General features: G+C 37.7%; 1 protein-coding gene across 5 annotated transcripts in view; it reads right to left on the reverse strand.

Annotated features, from left to right (window-relative positions):
- ralgapa2 (Ral GTPase activating protein catalytic subunit alpha 2) overlaps nucleotides 1-17,216 on the reverse strand; it is a 521,318-nt gene that overhangs the window by 62,049 nt on the left and 442,053 nt on the right. For all 5 annotated transcript variants that reach the window (XM_069932375.1, XM_069932376.1, XM_069932374.1 and 2 more), the window contains exon 39: nucleotides 10,913-11,034. In XM_069932375.1, the coding sequence (XP_069788476.1) occupies nucleotides 10,913-11,034 (122 nt within the window). The remainder of the gene's footprint in view (nucleotides 1-10,912; nucleotides 11,035-17,216) is intronic.

The raw sequence follows: 17,216 nt of genomic DNA on the forward strand, positions 1-17,216 counted from the left end.
TATCAGTAAGTGAGTGAACCACCAGGCTCAGGAACAGTTGCTACCCCTCCACCATCAGACTCCTAAACAATTTAAGGATTTTTACTTTGCACATTATTTATATATTAATTTTCTTGTATTGCACACTTTGTTTTCACTTCCTTCTTGTTTACATTTCTCTCTTTTGTATACATAATTTTTCTTGAGTACAATTTTTTTGTGTTACCCGCTGGAAAAGAATCTCAGGGTTTTATGTCAGGTCGTGAATGTACAGTGAAAATAAAGCTGAACTTTGAGTTTTTGAATTTAGATAATTCAGTCAAGACTCAGTTTTAATGGACCCCTAAAGTTAGAAGTGCTGTTTAATTTTACACATATAATTGAGTATCACTTATAGATTTTCCTGGTTATAGTCTGATTTTTGTTTAGAGATTGATCTGTTAAGATTCTCTCCCTCGTGCACTCAGAACAAGGCTTTCAATTCTTTTTAATATTTGCCAAACCTTCCTGAAACCGGAGCAACATGGTCTCTCTGCCAATTGTGTGAATAAACCTGACAATGACTCATTAACCAAATCATCCTTCTGCTACAGCAGATTGAGAACATACCAGCAACAGATTATCAACACATTTTAACGTGCATCAATAGTTCAGTCCTGGAATTAAAGGCATTATGTCATCCGGTTGTGGGGATGAAGTGTGATATTGGTAACCATTCACAACAGCCTAAGATGCTACTATGGTAACAGCATCGGCTTAGCATCTTAAAAAAAATGTCAGTCAAAATTCATGCCCTTCTGAAACTCCTTGCTGGCAAAATCAAATCAATTATTTCAGAAGAATCTTATAGAAGTATTTTGCCTCTATTAAAAAAAATGCAGATGTCCAATATATTGGAGCTGAGAGTTTAAAATGTGTGTTGGGGCACTCTCCTGCACCTAAACAGTTGAAATATTCAATATCAAAAGTTGCAACATATGGTGGATCAGACAAAAATTGGCAAAATCTATCCAGTTGTTATAGGCGCAGTTTTGACAGTCTGCAGTTTTATATTATGTGATACCCAATTTATCAAATATCAGTTTATACTTTGAGCAAAGATATAGGTGGAAAGAAAACCAATTGTATTATTATGGAGCAGCAGCAAAATCTAATGTTTAAATCTTTATCTGTGATTTCTTTTAGCATGTAGAGGTTGCACTGAGGTTCACTAGCCCTTTGTCTTCACTTCTCCAGACAATAAGGAAAAGATTATGTGCAATAATGTGGACTCCCTTTGGTTCTGCCAGTGTCAGGAAGCTTAACTGTAAGCCTGCTGCTACTGACAACCAACACAAACATGCAACTCTTATCTGCTTACAAAGCTACAAATGCACATTGACATCAGAGAGCAATGCTGTACAATTACACATGACTCATCTTATTAGTCAACATTTCACTTCAAAATTATTTTCTAACTGGGATGCACTGAATTTAATTTGTATTCTTAATTATATGGCTTTAATGAAGGGTATTTATTTAAAAATATGTAAAATTGAACAACAGCACATAATTACATAATTCACTGGACTTAATTTGAGCCTTAGGACTTGATCATTAATGTCTCAGAATGCTGCTTTTCAAGTGGATGGTGAAAATGTTACCCTAATCATTTTGTTTTTAATAATAATTTATCCCTCTTTCTAATGTACTTAGATTTGGAAACAAAGTATTTTGAAATTATTGAAATGGTCATGTAGAAGTATAATTCTAAAGCAACAAGATGACAAGCCTGGGAAAGAAATTGTAAAGCGTTATTGAGAACCTATAATTAGTTGAAAACCAAAATCTTAGGGAAGGATCAAATATCTGGATTATTCAATTGCGGGTATGACTGACACCTTTTTCCTTGCAATATAACTATAAAATATTTTAATCGATTTTTTATTTACTATTACCTCTTTTTAATTTAATTTAACGTATATAATTGTGGTTGTATTTTTCCTTCACAAAGTATCTGTTCAGCTGCAACAAGAAATATGCGCATTGTACATGTATATGACAACAAACTCTTTATCATTAGTTTTTCCCAAATTTAGGTATCATTTATTTGCATCTGTAAAGGTCAATAGGAAAGATGAGGTGGGGTGGGGGGGGGGGGGGAAAGAGTAGGTTATGGACAATCAAAGAAGTTGCTTTGCCTGGATGGTCTCAAGCTTCTTGCATGTTATTCATCCAGGGAAGAGCAAAGCTGTTCATTCCACTCCTGACTTGTATTCTGTTGTTCAAGTCAAGTCACCTTTATATATCATTCATACCATGCTTGCACGGTAAAGATGAGTTAGCATTTCTCTAAGACCATGGAGCATATGGTATAACTCCGATTATCTGAAATGTTTACGTTGGATAAACATTTTTTTCGGAGAACTGGTCATTTTTTAAAAACAGCACAGTAGCAACAGCAGATCACTTATTTCAATGTTTAAACAACAACAAACAAGAAGGGGAGGCTTTTTAAGCATTAAAATAATGTTTAATTCTCAGCAAAAAAATGCTGGCCACAACACTGCTGCCGATCACTGAAACGTCCCCACTGCTGCTGCTGATTTCTGGAGAGGCTTATCAGACCAGTGGAACATCCACTAACATGTCAGTGGGCTCCGGTCTCCCTGGTCACTGGAGCTCCCGATGGCCGAATTCGAACTCCGCATCCTCCCATAGGCCTAATGCACACTGGGAAGTCTGGTATGCGTGTGTGGTAGTAGGTTGAGGTGGGGGGGGGGGTTCAGAGTCGGCGTCAGGAGCTCCAGTGTGTCAAGGAGGGAGGGAGGAACGGGAATGCCACTGAGCCCAAGGTCCTGCTCCTGCCTGGGAGGCTGCTCTCCTTGATGACACTGGGACAAGGGATTTTTCCCACCCCTTCTGCCTCGGAGAAAGTGGCACACAGTTTGAGAGGGACCGTTTGAGAGAAAAGTCAATAGGGGAAGGTAAAGCAGAAATGGAAAGAGAGGAGAGAGGGAGTTATTTGAAACGAGGACAGTCATCTTTCTAATTTCATGTTGGGTGAATTCTTTTTCAACCAGTGAGGTCAGTTTGGGTCCGAAAAAAATTTCGGATAACTGAGGATTTCTGATTTGTTTTGGAGACCCTCACTTATTCAAAATTTAAAAATTTTTTTGGATAAATTAAGATTTCCGAGAAACTGATTTCAGATAATTGGAGTTGTACTGTATTTACATAAATAGAAGTTAAACACATTGATATTTTAAAATATTAAGACGTATACAGTGTAAGTCCATAGTAACCTATCCACATATGTTCTGGGAATTCAGGAACTGAATGGCTTGGGGCAAAAGAAATTGTTGCCCAATATGGGCGTCAGGACACAAGTGCTACAGAACCTCCTACCAGTTAACATGAGGGGTGTGTGGAGTCCTTCACAATGTTTTTTGCCTTTTGCCTGTATCAAGTGTTGTAGATATCCTTCATTGTAGGAAGAGAGCTTCCAATTATATTTTTTCCCGCTGACTTCACTATCCTCTACAGGGTCTTGTGGTCTAAGGTGGTATAGGTTCCAAACCAGGCAGTGCTGCAGTTGCACAGGATGCTCTCAGTACATCCTCTGTAGAATGTAGCGAGGATGGAGATGAACTTTCCTCAGTCTTCACAGGAAGTAGAGGCACAGCTGGGCCTTTTTTGGCCAAGGAGCTGGTGTTAAGGGACCAGGTGAGATTCTCCTCTAAGAGCACTCCGAGGAAACTGATACTCTTGATCTTGACCTCAAAGGTCGAGCCGTCAGTGGTAGCATGAGATGGGTCTGGTGCCATAAATGACCAAAGATTCCAACCTTCACTGAAGTTTTGAGACTTTTATAGTTTTCCTAGTTTTGATAATTTCACTAGGCCCAACATCTCTGAGCAAAAAATTCATCAGATTTGTGTTTTGTTTATTTGCTGGGTCATTTTTGGCTTACGTAACCTTCTGTTATTCTTGGGAAGGAAGAGAAAATTACTTTTGAAAATGAATTATTCGGTAATGATTTTTTAAATCCATGCTTTAAAAATTACTTACAAATGAAAGACCATAAAGAGTGAAGACTTGCCTAGCCTAAAACATATAAGCCTATTTAAAGTGCAAAATAATGTAATAATGTCTTGGTGATAGGAAGAACTGTTGATATTTCACTGCCAGATTAATTAAGAGATTTCAACATCCTACAACATTACAACCTTGAGTACTCCAAGGAAATCTGAAAAAAATAAAGAACTTAATATCACTGATCTACTTCAACAATGCAGAATAGGTGACAATGCTGGTCTTGGCAGCAGCTCTTCAACTAATCCAATTCCCCAGCATTGACCTATTATTTTGAATAGTTTGATCTCAAGTATGAAGACTCAGTCATAAAGCATGGAAATAGGCCTTCACCCAACTCTCTGGTGTCAGGCAAGTTGGCCACCTCAGCTAGTCTCATTTACCTGTTTTGGCCTTCATACCACCCCTCCCCTCCCCCACCTACCCTTTCCATTTACTATGCAAATCCTGCTCTGCTTTAACTTACTATAATGCATTATTTCACATTTGTGCAAGTTAAATTCTAACTGCTATGCATTGGTCATTTTCTCAGTCGATCTAATTTCTGCTGTAATCATATATTCACTGTCCAAAATACCATCAATTTTGATGTCATCTGCAAACTTTGTCAGGCTCCAAATCGGGCAGCACAGACTCGTGGGCCGAAATGTCCTGTTACCATGATGTATGTCAGGTCTTCTGACACCTTGTCTGTGACTAAAGACAATACAAATAAACAGCAGCCAATCCAGTTGTGGGAGCAAGTTCCTCCTTCATGACTAAGTGCCCTCACTTTAACAGGATATCTATTTTGAACCACAGGCAGCAGGATTTGAATAATGAGACAACTGAAAACAGGGAAGGAGACATGAATCCACAAGCAGAAAGATTGATGGGGAAAGAACAGAAGCTACTTAATGTCTAATTTTTTTTAGACATTCGGCACGGTAACAGGACATTTCGGCCCACGGGTCTGTGCTGCCCAATTTACACCCCATTAACCTACACCTCCAATCGTTTTGACCGGTGGGAAGAAGCCGGAGCCCACAGAGAAAACATGAGGAGACATGGGGAGAATGTACAAACTCCATTCAGACAGCGTGGGATTCAAACCCCGATCTGGTCCCAATCACTGGTGCTGTGAAGGCAATGTGCTAACCGCTACGCCAACCTTGCCGTCTAGACGCAGAAGCTTAGACCACCACGTCCAATTCACATCTCCATGAGCTTCATCTTCTTTACTATCAATTGGGGTGGAACAGTTAGCGTAATGGTTAGAACAATGCTATTACCGTGCCAGCGATCAAGACTAGGGTTTGAATCCTGTGCTATCTGTAAGGAGTTTTTATGTTTTCCCTGTGTCTGTGTGAAAATTCTCGGGGGGGGGGGGGCTCTGTTTTCCCTCACCCTTCAATTGGGGTAATTGGGCGGCACGAGTTCGTGGGCCGAAAGGGCCTCTTACTGTGTTGCATGTCTAAATTTATTTAAAAAAAAGAAAGAAAATCTAAATAAAAGTTATGTTCTCCCTGATGGATTCAGGCCATTTTCCCCTAAATTTAAGACATACAGATATACATACTGCTGATGCTGGAATTGGAGCAACAAACAAGCTAGAGGAAGTCAGCTGGTTGAGCAGCATCAGTGGAAGAAAAAGAATGATCAACATTGCAAATCGGAACCCTTCCTGACTCCATTTTTGTTTTCTATCCCCCATTCATCTCCAGCTATAATTTTATATAATCTTCATTCTCACATTTTTCTTTCTGCTAGCTTTTATTGAAGAAGGAACATGTTGCTTATTATTTTCTATAAAATTTAAGCCGACTTGAACTAACCATTGTAAGAAATGCTTTTGTTTTGTAATAATTAATTTTTATTACTTTCGGATTTTACTCATGAGTTCTTCGGCAAAAAAGCAGTACTGTTATTATTCAATGGAATACTTATCATATGGCTTCATTACCTCTTTGCAAAACGGATTCTCTACCCATGTGTTTGATTTGTTTGAATACAGTTTGAAGTGAAATCACGAGGTCACGAAAGCCGAAACAATATTTAGAGACCATACATAAAGAGAAGAAGGATAAGCCCTTGGATTATTTCAAAACCCTTTAAAATAATTTTGAGAGAAGGCCAACATTCAAACAGGTGATATGGAAATATCACATAAATGAGGAAATGGTCTTCTTATATGATAAGTGAATTGATTGCTAAAAGTGGAAATTGTCAAAACATCACTGAGTCACTTACTTTGCCTTCAGTGTCAAGAACTTAAATGCCAAAGAAACTATTCAGGCACTTCCTTTGAATAATGTCACTGTTTCTAGAATTGATGAGATGGCAAGGGACATTGAAAACCAGTGAGTCATTTAATGATGATATAATAAATTTTCTTTATAATTAGACAAATCTACTTTGCAAGAGATCAACACTCTTCTAATGGCTTTTGCCAGATTCTAGAACAAGCTGACGGAAGAGATATGATTTGCCAGAATAAATAAAACCAATACTAAGGGACTGACTCTTTTTGAAGAAGAATTACATAAATGAGAACAATATCCCATTTGAGAACATGATTGCCTGTGCAACTCAAGGTGCTGCTCAACTCAACTCAAGGTGCTGCTCAACCCAACTCAAGGTGCTGCTCAACTCAACTCAACTCAACTCAAGGTGCTGCTCAACTCAACTCAAGGTGCTGCTCAACTCAACTCAAGGTGCTGCTCAACTCAACTCAAGGTGCTGCTCAACTCAACTCAAGGTGCTGCTCAACTCAACTCAAGGTGCTACTTCAATGATTGGATGCTCATCACGTGCCTGAAAAATGTTATACCTTCATTCAGTCTTTACTGTTCATTGCATCATTCACAGAGAACATTTAGTGGCGAAAAACTTAAGAGGATGTTTAAAGACTGTAAACTTTATAAAATCACATCTCCTTCAAAATAGTGTATTCCTGCAACCATGTGAAAAAATTAACATTTCCAAACACTGCAGACAGGGGTGAGGTGGCTGTCCATAAGAAATTATCTTCGTCATTTAGTGCATTCTGGGACATGATTGTTTCCTTCTGTTGCATAACGAGCATGGAGAAAAACTCATTGTTGCAAAGGCAACATATTTTACCTGGCAGATAACTTATAGACAATTTATTGACAAAATCTTACAGAGTAAACCAATAACCTTATTGATAGTAAGGAAGCCATTATTTCTTTCTTTAAAAAGCTCACAGCTATTAGATCAATATCAGACGTTGGGAATTTTTACAATTTCCAAATCTGAACACGAATTACGTTATATGAAATACCAAAAGCAAAAACACACATAATTGCAGGAAAGATTTCTTTTCTTCTTTGGCTTGGCTTCGCGGACGAAGATTTATGGAGGGGGTAAAAAGTCCACGTCAGCTGCAGGCTCGTTTGTGGCTGACCAGTCCGATGCGGGACAGGCAGACACGATTGCAGCGGTTGCAAGGGAAAATTGGTTGGTTGGGGTTGGGTGTTGGGTTTTTCCTCCTTTGCCTTTTGTCAGTGAGGTGGGCTCTGCGGTCTTCTTCAAAGGAGGCTGCTGCCCGCCAAACTGTGAGGCGCCAAGATGCACGGTTTGAGGCGTTATCAGCCCACTGGCGGTGGTCAATGTGGCAGGCACCAAGAGATTTCTTTAGGCAGTCCTTGTACCTTTTCTTTGGTGCACCTCTGTCACGGTGGCCAGTGGAGAGCTCGCCATATAATACGATCTTGGGAAGGCGATGGTCCTCCATTCTGGAGACGTGACCCATCCAGCGCAGCTGGATCTTCAGCAGCGTGGACTCGATGCTGTCGACCTCTGCCATCTCGAGTACCTCGACGTTAGGGGTGTGAGCGCTCCAATGGATGTTGAGGATGGAGCGGAGACAACGCTGGTGGAAGCGTTCTAGGAGCCGTAGGTGGTGCCGGTAGAGGACCCATGATTCGGAGCCGAACAGGAGTGTGGGTATGACAACGGCTCTGTATACGCTTATCTTTGTGAGGTTTTTCAGTTGGTTGTTTTTCCAGACTCTTTTGTGTAGTCTTCCAAAGGCGCTATTTGCCTTGGCGAGTCTGTTGTCTATCTCATTGTCGATCCTTGCATCCGATGAAATGGTGCAGCCGAGATAGGTAAACTGGTTGACCGTTTTGAGTTTTGTGCGCCCGATGGAGATGTGGGGGGGCTGGTAGTCATGGTGGGGAGCTGGCTGATGGAGGACCTCAGTTTTCTTCAGGCTGACTTCCAGGCCAAACATTTTGGCAGTTTCCGCAAAGCAGGACGTCAAGCGCTGAAGAGCTGGCTCTGAATGGGCAACTAAAGCGGCATCATCTGCAAAGAGTAGTTCACGGACAAGTTTCTCTTGTGTCTTGGTGTGAGCTTGCAGGCGCCTCAGATTGAAGAGACTGCCATCCGTGCGGTACCGGATGTAAACAGCGTCTTCATTGTTGGGGTCTTTCATGGCTTGGTTCAGCATCATGCTGAAGAAGATTGAAAAGAGGCAGGAAAGATTTAATGACCTGTTAAACCTCAATATTCCATATTGGATGTTAGATCTAGTTGAGGAACAACCCACCGATTTTGATACAGAATTTCAAGAGAGATTGATTTATCTTTAAAGTGAAATAATTAACTTTTGTAAACTCAATCAATTTACAAAAAATATTTTTGGGTTAAGAGTTTCCTGCTGAATAAATTTTCAAAATTATGGGACAATTCTGAGATATTTTTCACTGTATTTCCCTCAACAATGTGGATTTAGCAAGGTAGTTTCCTTGACAAAGTCCAGGAACAGGCTTGGTATCATAACAAGTACTGACGTTTGACTATCATTATCCAGTTTGGAGCCTGACACCAAAAATTTTGCCGAGGAACATCTTTATTTTATAAGAATTAGTTTTTAAAGTTGTTTTCATTAGTTCTTACATCCTTGAGTTTATGCTCAAGGTTCCCTAATGATTCATTGTGTACAAATAATTATGCTCCAAGAATCATTTAAAATTTTTCTTTCATATGTATGTTCATGTTTTTTTCTTTTTTATCTGTTCAATAAGAATGATTTCCTATTTGTCTGTTTGTTTTGGATTCACAAACCACGGTTGTTACACTCACCTTATGTAACAAAATGTTTTTAATGCATTGGTAGGTGAGAAATAGGGAAGAAAAAAATGAAACTTGATTGTTTCAGAGGGAAGGAGGCCCATAAACTTTGAGCAGAATCTTAAGGGGGCCAGAGTCAACAAAAAGTTGAGAATAGCTGATGTATCCCATGGTATTCCTTGATTCAGGCCAGGTACACGGCCTCTGGGCAATGTCAATAAAAAAAGTTTCTTATTACACAGATGGAGACAAGTAAATTATTATATTATGGCACAGAAAGGATACACAGCTACATGAGAAAATACTAAAGTTTAATTTTTAAATGCATTTATATTCAGTTTCATTTGAAATTAACACATAAGTAAATATTATTCAACTCCTTTCAAAAACACAACATGGACTACAATTTGAAACAGCATAAGGAAGCTGGGCCAATTTATGGGAAACTGGGAAAACTCAACTGGTTGTTCATGAATTCAGTGAGTGTAGCAGAAAGATTCTTGAAACCAACATCCATTTCTTTTATTGCAATGATAAAGATGAGGTTATATTGTGTGCTATTATGGTCATCACAGAGTCTGTTTGAGGATGGAGTAAAAGATAACAGTTGGAACACTACAAAAGATAGTAAATTATGAGGATCATTTTTTCCATATATACTACAAGTTCCACTGTTGAATTTGGTTCAAGCAGATACAAGGCTTTCAATAGCAAAATGGACTTATTTAAAAGTTAGCCTACAGAGCAGAGATAAACATATAGCATGTTATTAAGAATTGCCATAAATGCAAATCATATCGTTGATTTCAAGAGATAAGGCATATGTTCAGAACAAAACTGGACTCGGGGAGCAAATGGAAAATCTGTGTAATCAACTAAACAATTGGTTTGTCCTGAGTAAAATGAATGCCTCTGTTCAAGATAGAAACAAGAATACAAATAAAATTAATCAACAAATGTGTTATTGACTATAATTAAAACTTCAGATTCCATTCTGTAATTTTCATAATAAATTTTAGTAAATTGTTTCGATTTGAAATTAACACCACAATGAGCAAATATTTTTAACAACCTGCCTAAACCCCTCAAAATAAAAAAAAATCAGTCATGTATTTTACTTTACTAATTTATCAATGCAAGTTTTTTCACCATAATTGTTTGAAAAAGAATGTATTTTAGTTTTATAACACAAGGAACTACAATTTTTTATAACATTACATTTGAGGACATAGAATCCAGAGAAATTTCATAGTCTTTTTGAAGATGCCTGTATATTATGATATTCTTTCGACAAAAATCCACAGGAAGTGAATGCAGACTAATATTAATAATGACCTTTGTTTGATTTTACTTCCTTCAACCTGATTTATATAATTTTATTGGGAACCTGAAGCATATTTCTTGTTCTACAAAAACTCATGGAGCTTCAAAAACCTCTACGCTGCATAACCCCTTTCCCTCAATTCAATACATATTCAGCTCAGATTCTGTATTGGACATTCAATGTATAACAAACAATGTGAATCAATGAGTCAGTGTGAAGACATTATTCTGAGCAAGTTTGAAAAGTTAACAGCCAGCTGAGGGGAAAGGCATAAAAATGGATGAAGGATAAGTTTGATATATACACAAAATGCACTTTAATTTCTTTTGATTTTTATTAATTTATTACAAATAAGAAAGGCGGTCTTTAATTTTTTTTTAAACATTCATCTCCAGAAAATAGTTGTACATCTGTCACTGAAGTGATCCAGAAAACAAAGCAATAATTTTGACTTACCCATGTTATTGAACGTGTAGCTTGGGGAGGGAGAGAAGACTTGGGCTGCAAAATCTTCAAATGACATGATCTCTTTGTGTTGCTGAACTATTGCTTCAACGTATTGAGCTCTTTCTTCATAACTGTGTAATTGGTTAAAGAAGTATCCAAAATACGTGGAGGTGAACATAGTAGAAATCTTTTGAAAGACATGAAAATGCCAGTTCTTACACATGCATCTTTTAAACTGCCAAGCCGCAGAATATTTACACAGTTCCAATAAATTTCTGTTAAAGACTATGCTGTCATCAATATTTTTTTAATCATTCCAAAGGTAAAACAAAATTTAAAAAAATCTCAAACAGAATTTGGAAAACTTTTCATCATCAATGTTAGTTAAACAATACATATAGTAATCATTTTTAATTAACAGACAGTCTCTCATCTAGTATAAGGTATTATTGTATATTTAAATAGAAATAAATAATTCATTCAGTTGAAGGAACAAACTCGTAATAACGACAGATGGTGGAACAAAGATTTACAATTTTTAAATTGCAATCTAATCGCCATTGTGCCCTTCCACAGAGTTTAACAGATTTAAAAACATTCAACAGAATGCGCAGGGAAATAGAACAAGCAAATTAAGTCAGAGCTCAAAGCTCTATTATGGATATTCTTTCATTATATGTGATCACTGTATAAGCAATGCAACCCCCAGGTGCAGAAATGTTTAGACCTAGCCATGCAATTTGAACAGAAATCTCCCTGCAACATGCTGTAAAACTTTGGATCAATCAAACCGATTTAAAATTAATTTAACATAAACACTTTGGAATACATCTCTGCACTGCTGAACAGTTTTCAATTGCTGTGTGCCATAGTTAATAATCAGCACATCCTTATCCTGCCACAAAATATTATTTAAGACTAGGAGCTCTAAGAACAAACAACAAACCCCACGCACGAGATACACTCTTGTCAAAAATCTTGATTACATTATCTGCAATAAAACACCACTGAATTGCTTCCCTATGACCAGGGTAAAACTTGCAACTGCCGCAGTAATCAAAAACCAGTCACCAATAAACTACAAGCGTGACAGAGTTCAACAACCTTCCAGCTGCCCTAATAGGACCCCTGCTTGTAGCTGCTTTTCATAGCACACTATGGAGAGCTTTAATTTTCTTCTTTGTGTAAAGTTTCACACTCCACAAAAGAGGTTGGAAACACAGTTATAAATCACATACAAAAACAAGTAAAATTTCCAAATATCTTTAGCGCCCCTTAAAAAAGTCAAGTTGACTACCAATTTGGGAATCAAAATACAAATGCCTAGAACCACAGCACAAGAATACCTTGAAATGGGAATGCAATTAATTGTTACTATTAGGAGTCGTAGTGTAAAATATTCTTCCCATAAAATTAGATAAACTCCTCTTTCAATATCTTAAAGTTATTCCAGGGTTGGCTTGGAGAGGGTTGGTGTTGCTAATAAAATCAAAGTCGTGTTTCTGGAATAATACCACAATGGAAAGTAACAAGAAAGATTTCAATATGAAAGTGTAAAAAAAGAGTTCTCAAACCTAAAGACTCGTGGAAAGTTGATCAGTGCATTATAATGCTCTTTAAAAGTAAAATTATTTTGTATGCTCACTATTTAGTGTCAGAATTGAAATATGGACCTTGTGAGCTTATTTATTGCAGTCTTAAATTTTGATGACCCCATTTAATGAATAGCCTACTTAATTTGGTAAGACCAGAGGCACACATTTCTGCTAATTCTTTAGGGACCAACTGATGCCATTCGTAAGTCATTAGAAGTCGTCTTTTTTCTGAAATGCATGCAGGCTGTTGCTGGGTCTCTCCATTCCATATTGCCACAGCAAGCTACTGGCCTCGTCAACAGCAGGCTATTGGGCTGGTGTGTCCTTCTGGTGAACAGGCGCTCTGACACTAAGCTGGCACGTGCTGGCGCAGCAGGAGCAGTCTTGGGCGTGACAAATTTTTGAAAGAGCAGAGCTAAAGTTGAGGCCGTGAGCCACCTGAGCCTCAGGCCCTCTATGGGCCTGTCATCGGTTGCCAATTCATTGCTTGGCCAATAGTCTGTAGTCAGCTTCTGCGCTCAGTTTAAACAAGGCAGCAACAATATATAGCTTTTTCAGGCGATGGCTAATAACACCCTGCTGTTTAATGAAAGGCCCTGCATAACTAACACATAAGAATACAATGCAGCACGCAACAGCTAACAAAACAGAGACATTCACTAAATAATGTATGCAAAGACAGTAAGACCAGGGACACCAAATTAACGTAGACCCAAATGATCTAATACAATAGCCAGTTCGCTCATGAAGGCAGGAAGGCGTAATGTGAACCGTGACAACATGCATTCAAGTCTGGAAGAAAAAGTAGGAACAATGATAGCATACAGCATGTATTAGGATTTTGCACAATGTATATTTTAACCTTAAGATGGTCACCACACTGTTTTGTAATATACCATTTTTGTGGTTGATTTATATCTTTGACGAAAATAGTGGGATAGAAAGTTTAATATTCATGTTTACTGATCTTAATGTTTATTTGTGAGACTACAAATTTTAAAATATAAGCTGAATCCAGATAAAGATTGAATGCTTAAGACCATAACTGTTGTTCCTTTTATTAGTAACATTGGTGTAAGTTTCAAAATTTCCAAAATACATGAAAAAGCCATATCAAGGGGGCCTTGGGGAAACATTGGTTAGTCTTTACTTTCTATAGATATTATATGACCTGCTGAGTTTCTCCAGCAAATTTTTGTATTGCTCTCGACCCCCAGCATCTGCAGATTTTCTTGTTTAACTGCAAAGGGCATTGTTATTTATTAGCCTTTAAAATTTCTACAGAAAATGATATTGCAGTGTTTCTGTGGTTCAGCTAACTCTTTCTGCAGCATTGATTAACAGCATGAAACACAAATAGCTTTTTTTAAAAAGAGAAGATAGATCATAGAAGCATAATTAACTGGCTAATGCTCACAATCATAATTAATATATATTTCAGGATGCAGACATTTAGACTATAAATATGAAGAATATTGATGATATTTGATATGCTGACCATCTTTCTTTGATACCTAAATGAATTTTAAATAAACAATAATTATCAAATAATGGATGAAAAAATTCCTTTACAATTCAATTAACTCCTTACGTTGCAGCTCATCGGATAACAAGAATGGAAAAAGCACATCAAGTCTTGTTGTCATAGTAACTGATGTCACTGAAAATGAGTCACTTTGAGCAAGTACATTAGCAAAGATCATAAACACACAGCCATCCAAAAAAAGGCCACCATGAGAAATGCATCTCAAATAATTACCTCAGCAAAGTGAAAAGTACAACTGTGGAAGGCATTAAGAACAGAAATTCTGTCAGGCCTTGTTAAAAATTGAGTTCTCTCACAAAATGAGGGTAGGCAATAAAACAAATTAGGTAAGGACAAAAGGTAAATAAAACCACATGGGCCCTATTATCATAATTGCAGATAAATTCAACATGGTTGCTACTGAGATTGCTTGACTAAATATTGACCTGAGTAAGAACAGACATGATACACCTACACAGGAAAATTGTTTGCTTTAAGCTGAACAGTCTGCAACATTACAAAATATAACAGTGAATAAATTTAACTGAAACAATGCATACTGAAAAGCATTTTTTAAACTGCATATTTGCCCGTTTGCTTCACAGAAAGCTAAAACAATAATATTCTCAAGTTACTGATCCTTATACTTCAAGTAAATTTGAAAAGCAACTCTAAATGAGAACCCAACATTGTACTTATTGTGCAATATAAGATTCTGAATTATGAATCGTATGCAATAACCAGGAAGCACAAGGTTCAATTCCTGTTTTCGATTAAATTGCTACAGCTGATGTGGGGAAAGAATTACTATAAATTGGAGAGGAAGGAAAAAAAAGTAATCAGGACTCATACTTGCTGTGAACTAACAATGGACTCTTGCCTATTCATTACACAAGATGCTAGGTTTTAATCCATTAAGACACAAGAAAGTGATTCTGAAATTGGCAATATTATCGAATTTGCTTGGTTGAAAAACTAAGACATTATTGTGAGCAAGCTTAAAACTATCCAATTTCCACAGAAGTCCTTCTTATACAGGACAATTGAGCCATGATGGGGGATCTCATTTAATGAATGTATCGCTGAATTATAGTTATTTAAATGCAATATATGCCTCTTATCACATCATTAGACATAAAATGTAATCGTACATGCCAGAATTGATATTGTAGATAATATCTACAAATACAATATTTGATATTGTAGATAATACTCAATTTAATCTGACCATTAATTACTGAAATAAAAACAGAAAATCCTGGAAATTTATACAATACTTAAAAAATATTTTATGCATTTTATATTTTCGTTGGATCAAAAAATGATAGTACTTCTAAAGCTGCTGTAATGATTGCACTATCGCTGATGTGGACCCAGGAGAGTGGGCAGTGGAGTCACATCACTGTTCTCAAGGGTTCAATTGCCCAGTCCGAATGCTGGCGGTTCTGCACAGGTGGTGCTTTTAAACTTAAATCCTGCCACCACGATGTGCCCAAGATGACTGTGCCTGTGCTTGGCAGTGGCCATGAGGTGCTGCAGATTCTGGGGGAGCAGCAGATCAGCGCAGGGCACTGGAAACAGGAAGAATAACCCCCTGCTGAGGAGAAGCAGAGGAGACAACAGTACATGATGGGGACCACAGCACTGGACCAGTGGCTGAGGGATCCATGCAGATTGCGGGCGATTTGTGGACAGGAGACTGGCTCATGGGAAACAGGTATCAGAGACAGGATTCGAAAGGGTGCTGAGGGAAAGGAGGGCTCCCAAATGGCCTTGGTCGCTGAAGGCTTCTTGACCATGTCGTAAGTTTGGATCCATAGCTTGGAATGTCAATGGATCGAACAGAAAACTGGAGGTGAGTCTATGCACACTCAGTGAAGAATGTTGCATTTTCTCTAAATAGAATAACAGCAAAATCCAGTGCAACACATTATTGTTATGGGAAATAGAACTTGTAGATCATAGGAACAAGTTCTGTTTATAGCATTCATTGATAAGCTATCAGAGAAAATGAATATTTCCATAAAATATACAGTAAAACCCTAGTATCTGGCACCTATGGGGATTGCTAGATGCCGGATGTGAATTTTCCGGTGAGGCATGCCAATTTTAACTTCCGTATTTTTTACCTATTTACTTTCTGCGATTTTTTTGCTGGTTGCTTGAGGCTGCCGGTTTCTTGAATTCTAGACAAGGATTTTTACTATATATATATATATATATATATATATATATATACAGAACCCTCCATAATGTTTGGGACAAAGACATTTTTTCATTTATTTGCTCCTCTGCTCCAGTTTTAAATTTTTAACAATCACATGTGATTAAAGTGCACATTCCAGATTTTATTAAAGGGCATTTGTGTACATTAGGGTTTGACCATGTAGAAATGACAGCATTTTTTTATAGATGATCCCCTCATTTGGGACAGAGCAATAGCATGTATAATAAAGTAGTCAATAATGTTTAATACTTGAATCAACAAACTGAAATGCTGGAGGAACTCAGCTGGTCTATTCAGCATCTATAGAAGACCAAGATATATTGCCGATGTTTCGGGCCTGAGCCCTTCAAGGAAAAATCAGAAAAGGCAGAAGAGGATATATCAGAAAGTCTCAGAATTCAAACAATGGGGGAAGAATCAAGATGAGGTAGATCTTGGACAATTCCTTTACACCTCCTCTCTTTGCTCTTGTCTTCACTCTGATACAGGTTAATCTTGGTTTCTCACCTGGAGAAACAAGACCCTTTTCCAGAATTATACAGGCTCTTTTAAACACTTCTTGGCAAACGGTAATCTGCCTATCTTTCTTCTGTCACTAACTAGTGGTTTGCATCTTGCAGTGCAGCCTCTGTATTTCTAATCATGAAGTCTGTGGACAGTGGTTATTGACACAACCACACCTGTTTCTGATCTGTCGCACAGGCGTTTGGGGATTTTTCTTCATGATGATGAGAATTCTTCCGGAGGTCTTCCTTGGGCTACTAATCCCTTTGCGATTACTGAGCTCACCAGTACACTCTTTCTTCTTCATGAGGTTCCAAACAATTAATTTTGGAAATCCTAATGTTTGAGCCATGTCTTACTGTTTTATTCTTTTTTTTCAGCCTCATAAAGGCATCTTTGATTTTCATTGCCAAATCTTTGGCCCTCATGTTGATAAATGGAAATTACAGATACCCAAGGTGA

Source organism: Narcine bancroftii, chromosome 4 (assembly GCF_036971445.1).
Source record: "Narcine bancroftii isolate sNarBan1 chromosome 4, sNarBan1.hap1, whole genome shotgun sequence".
In the NCBI taxonomy this organism is placed as follows: Eukaryota; Metazoa; Chordata; class Chondrichthyes; order Torpediniformes; family Narcinidae; genus Narcine; species Narcine bancroftii.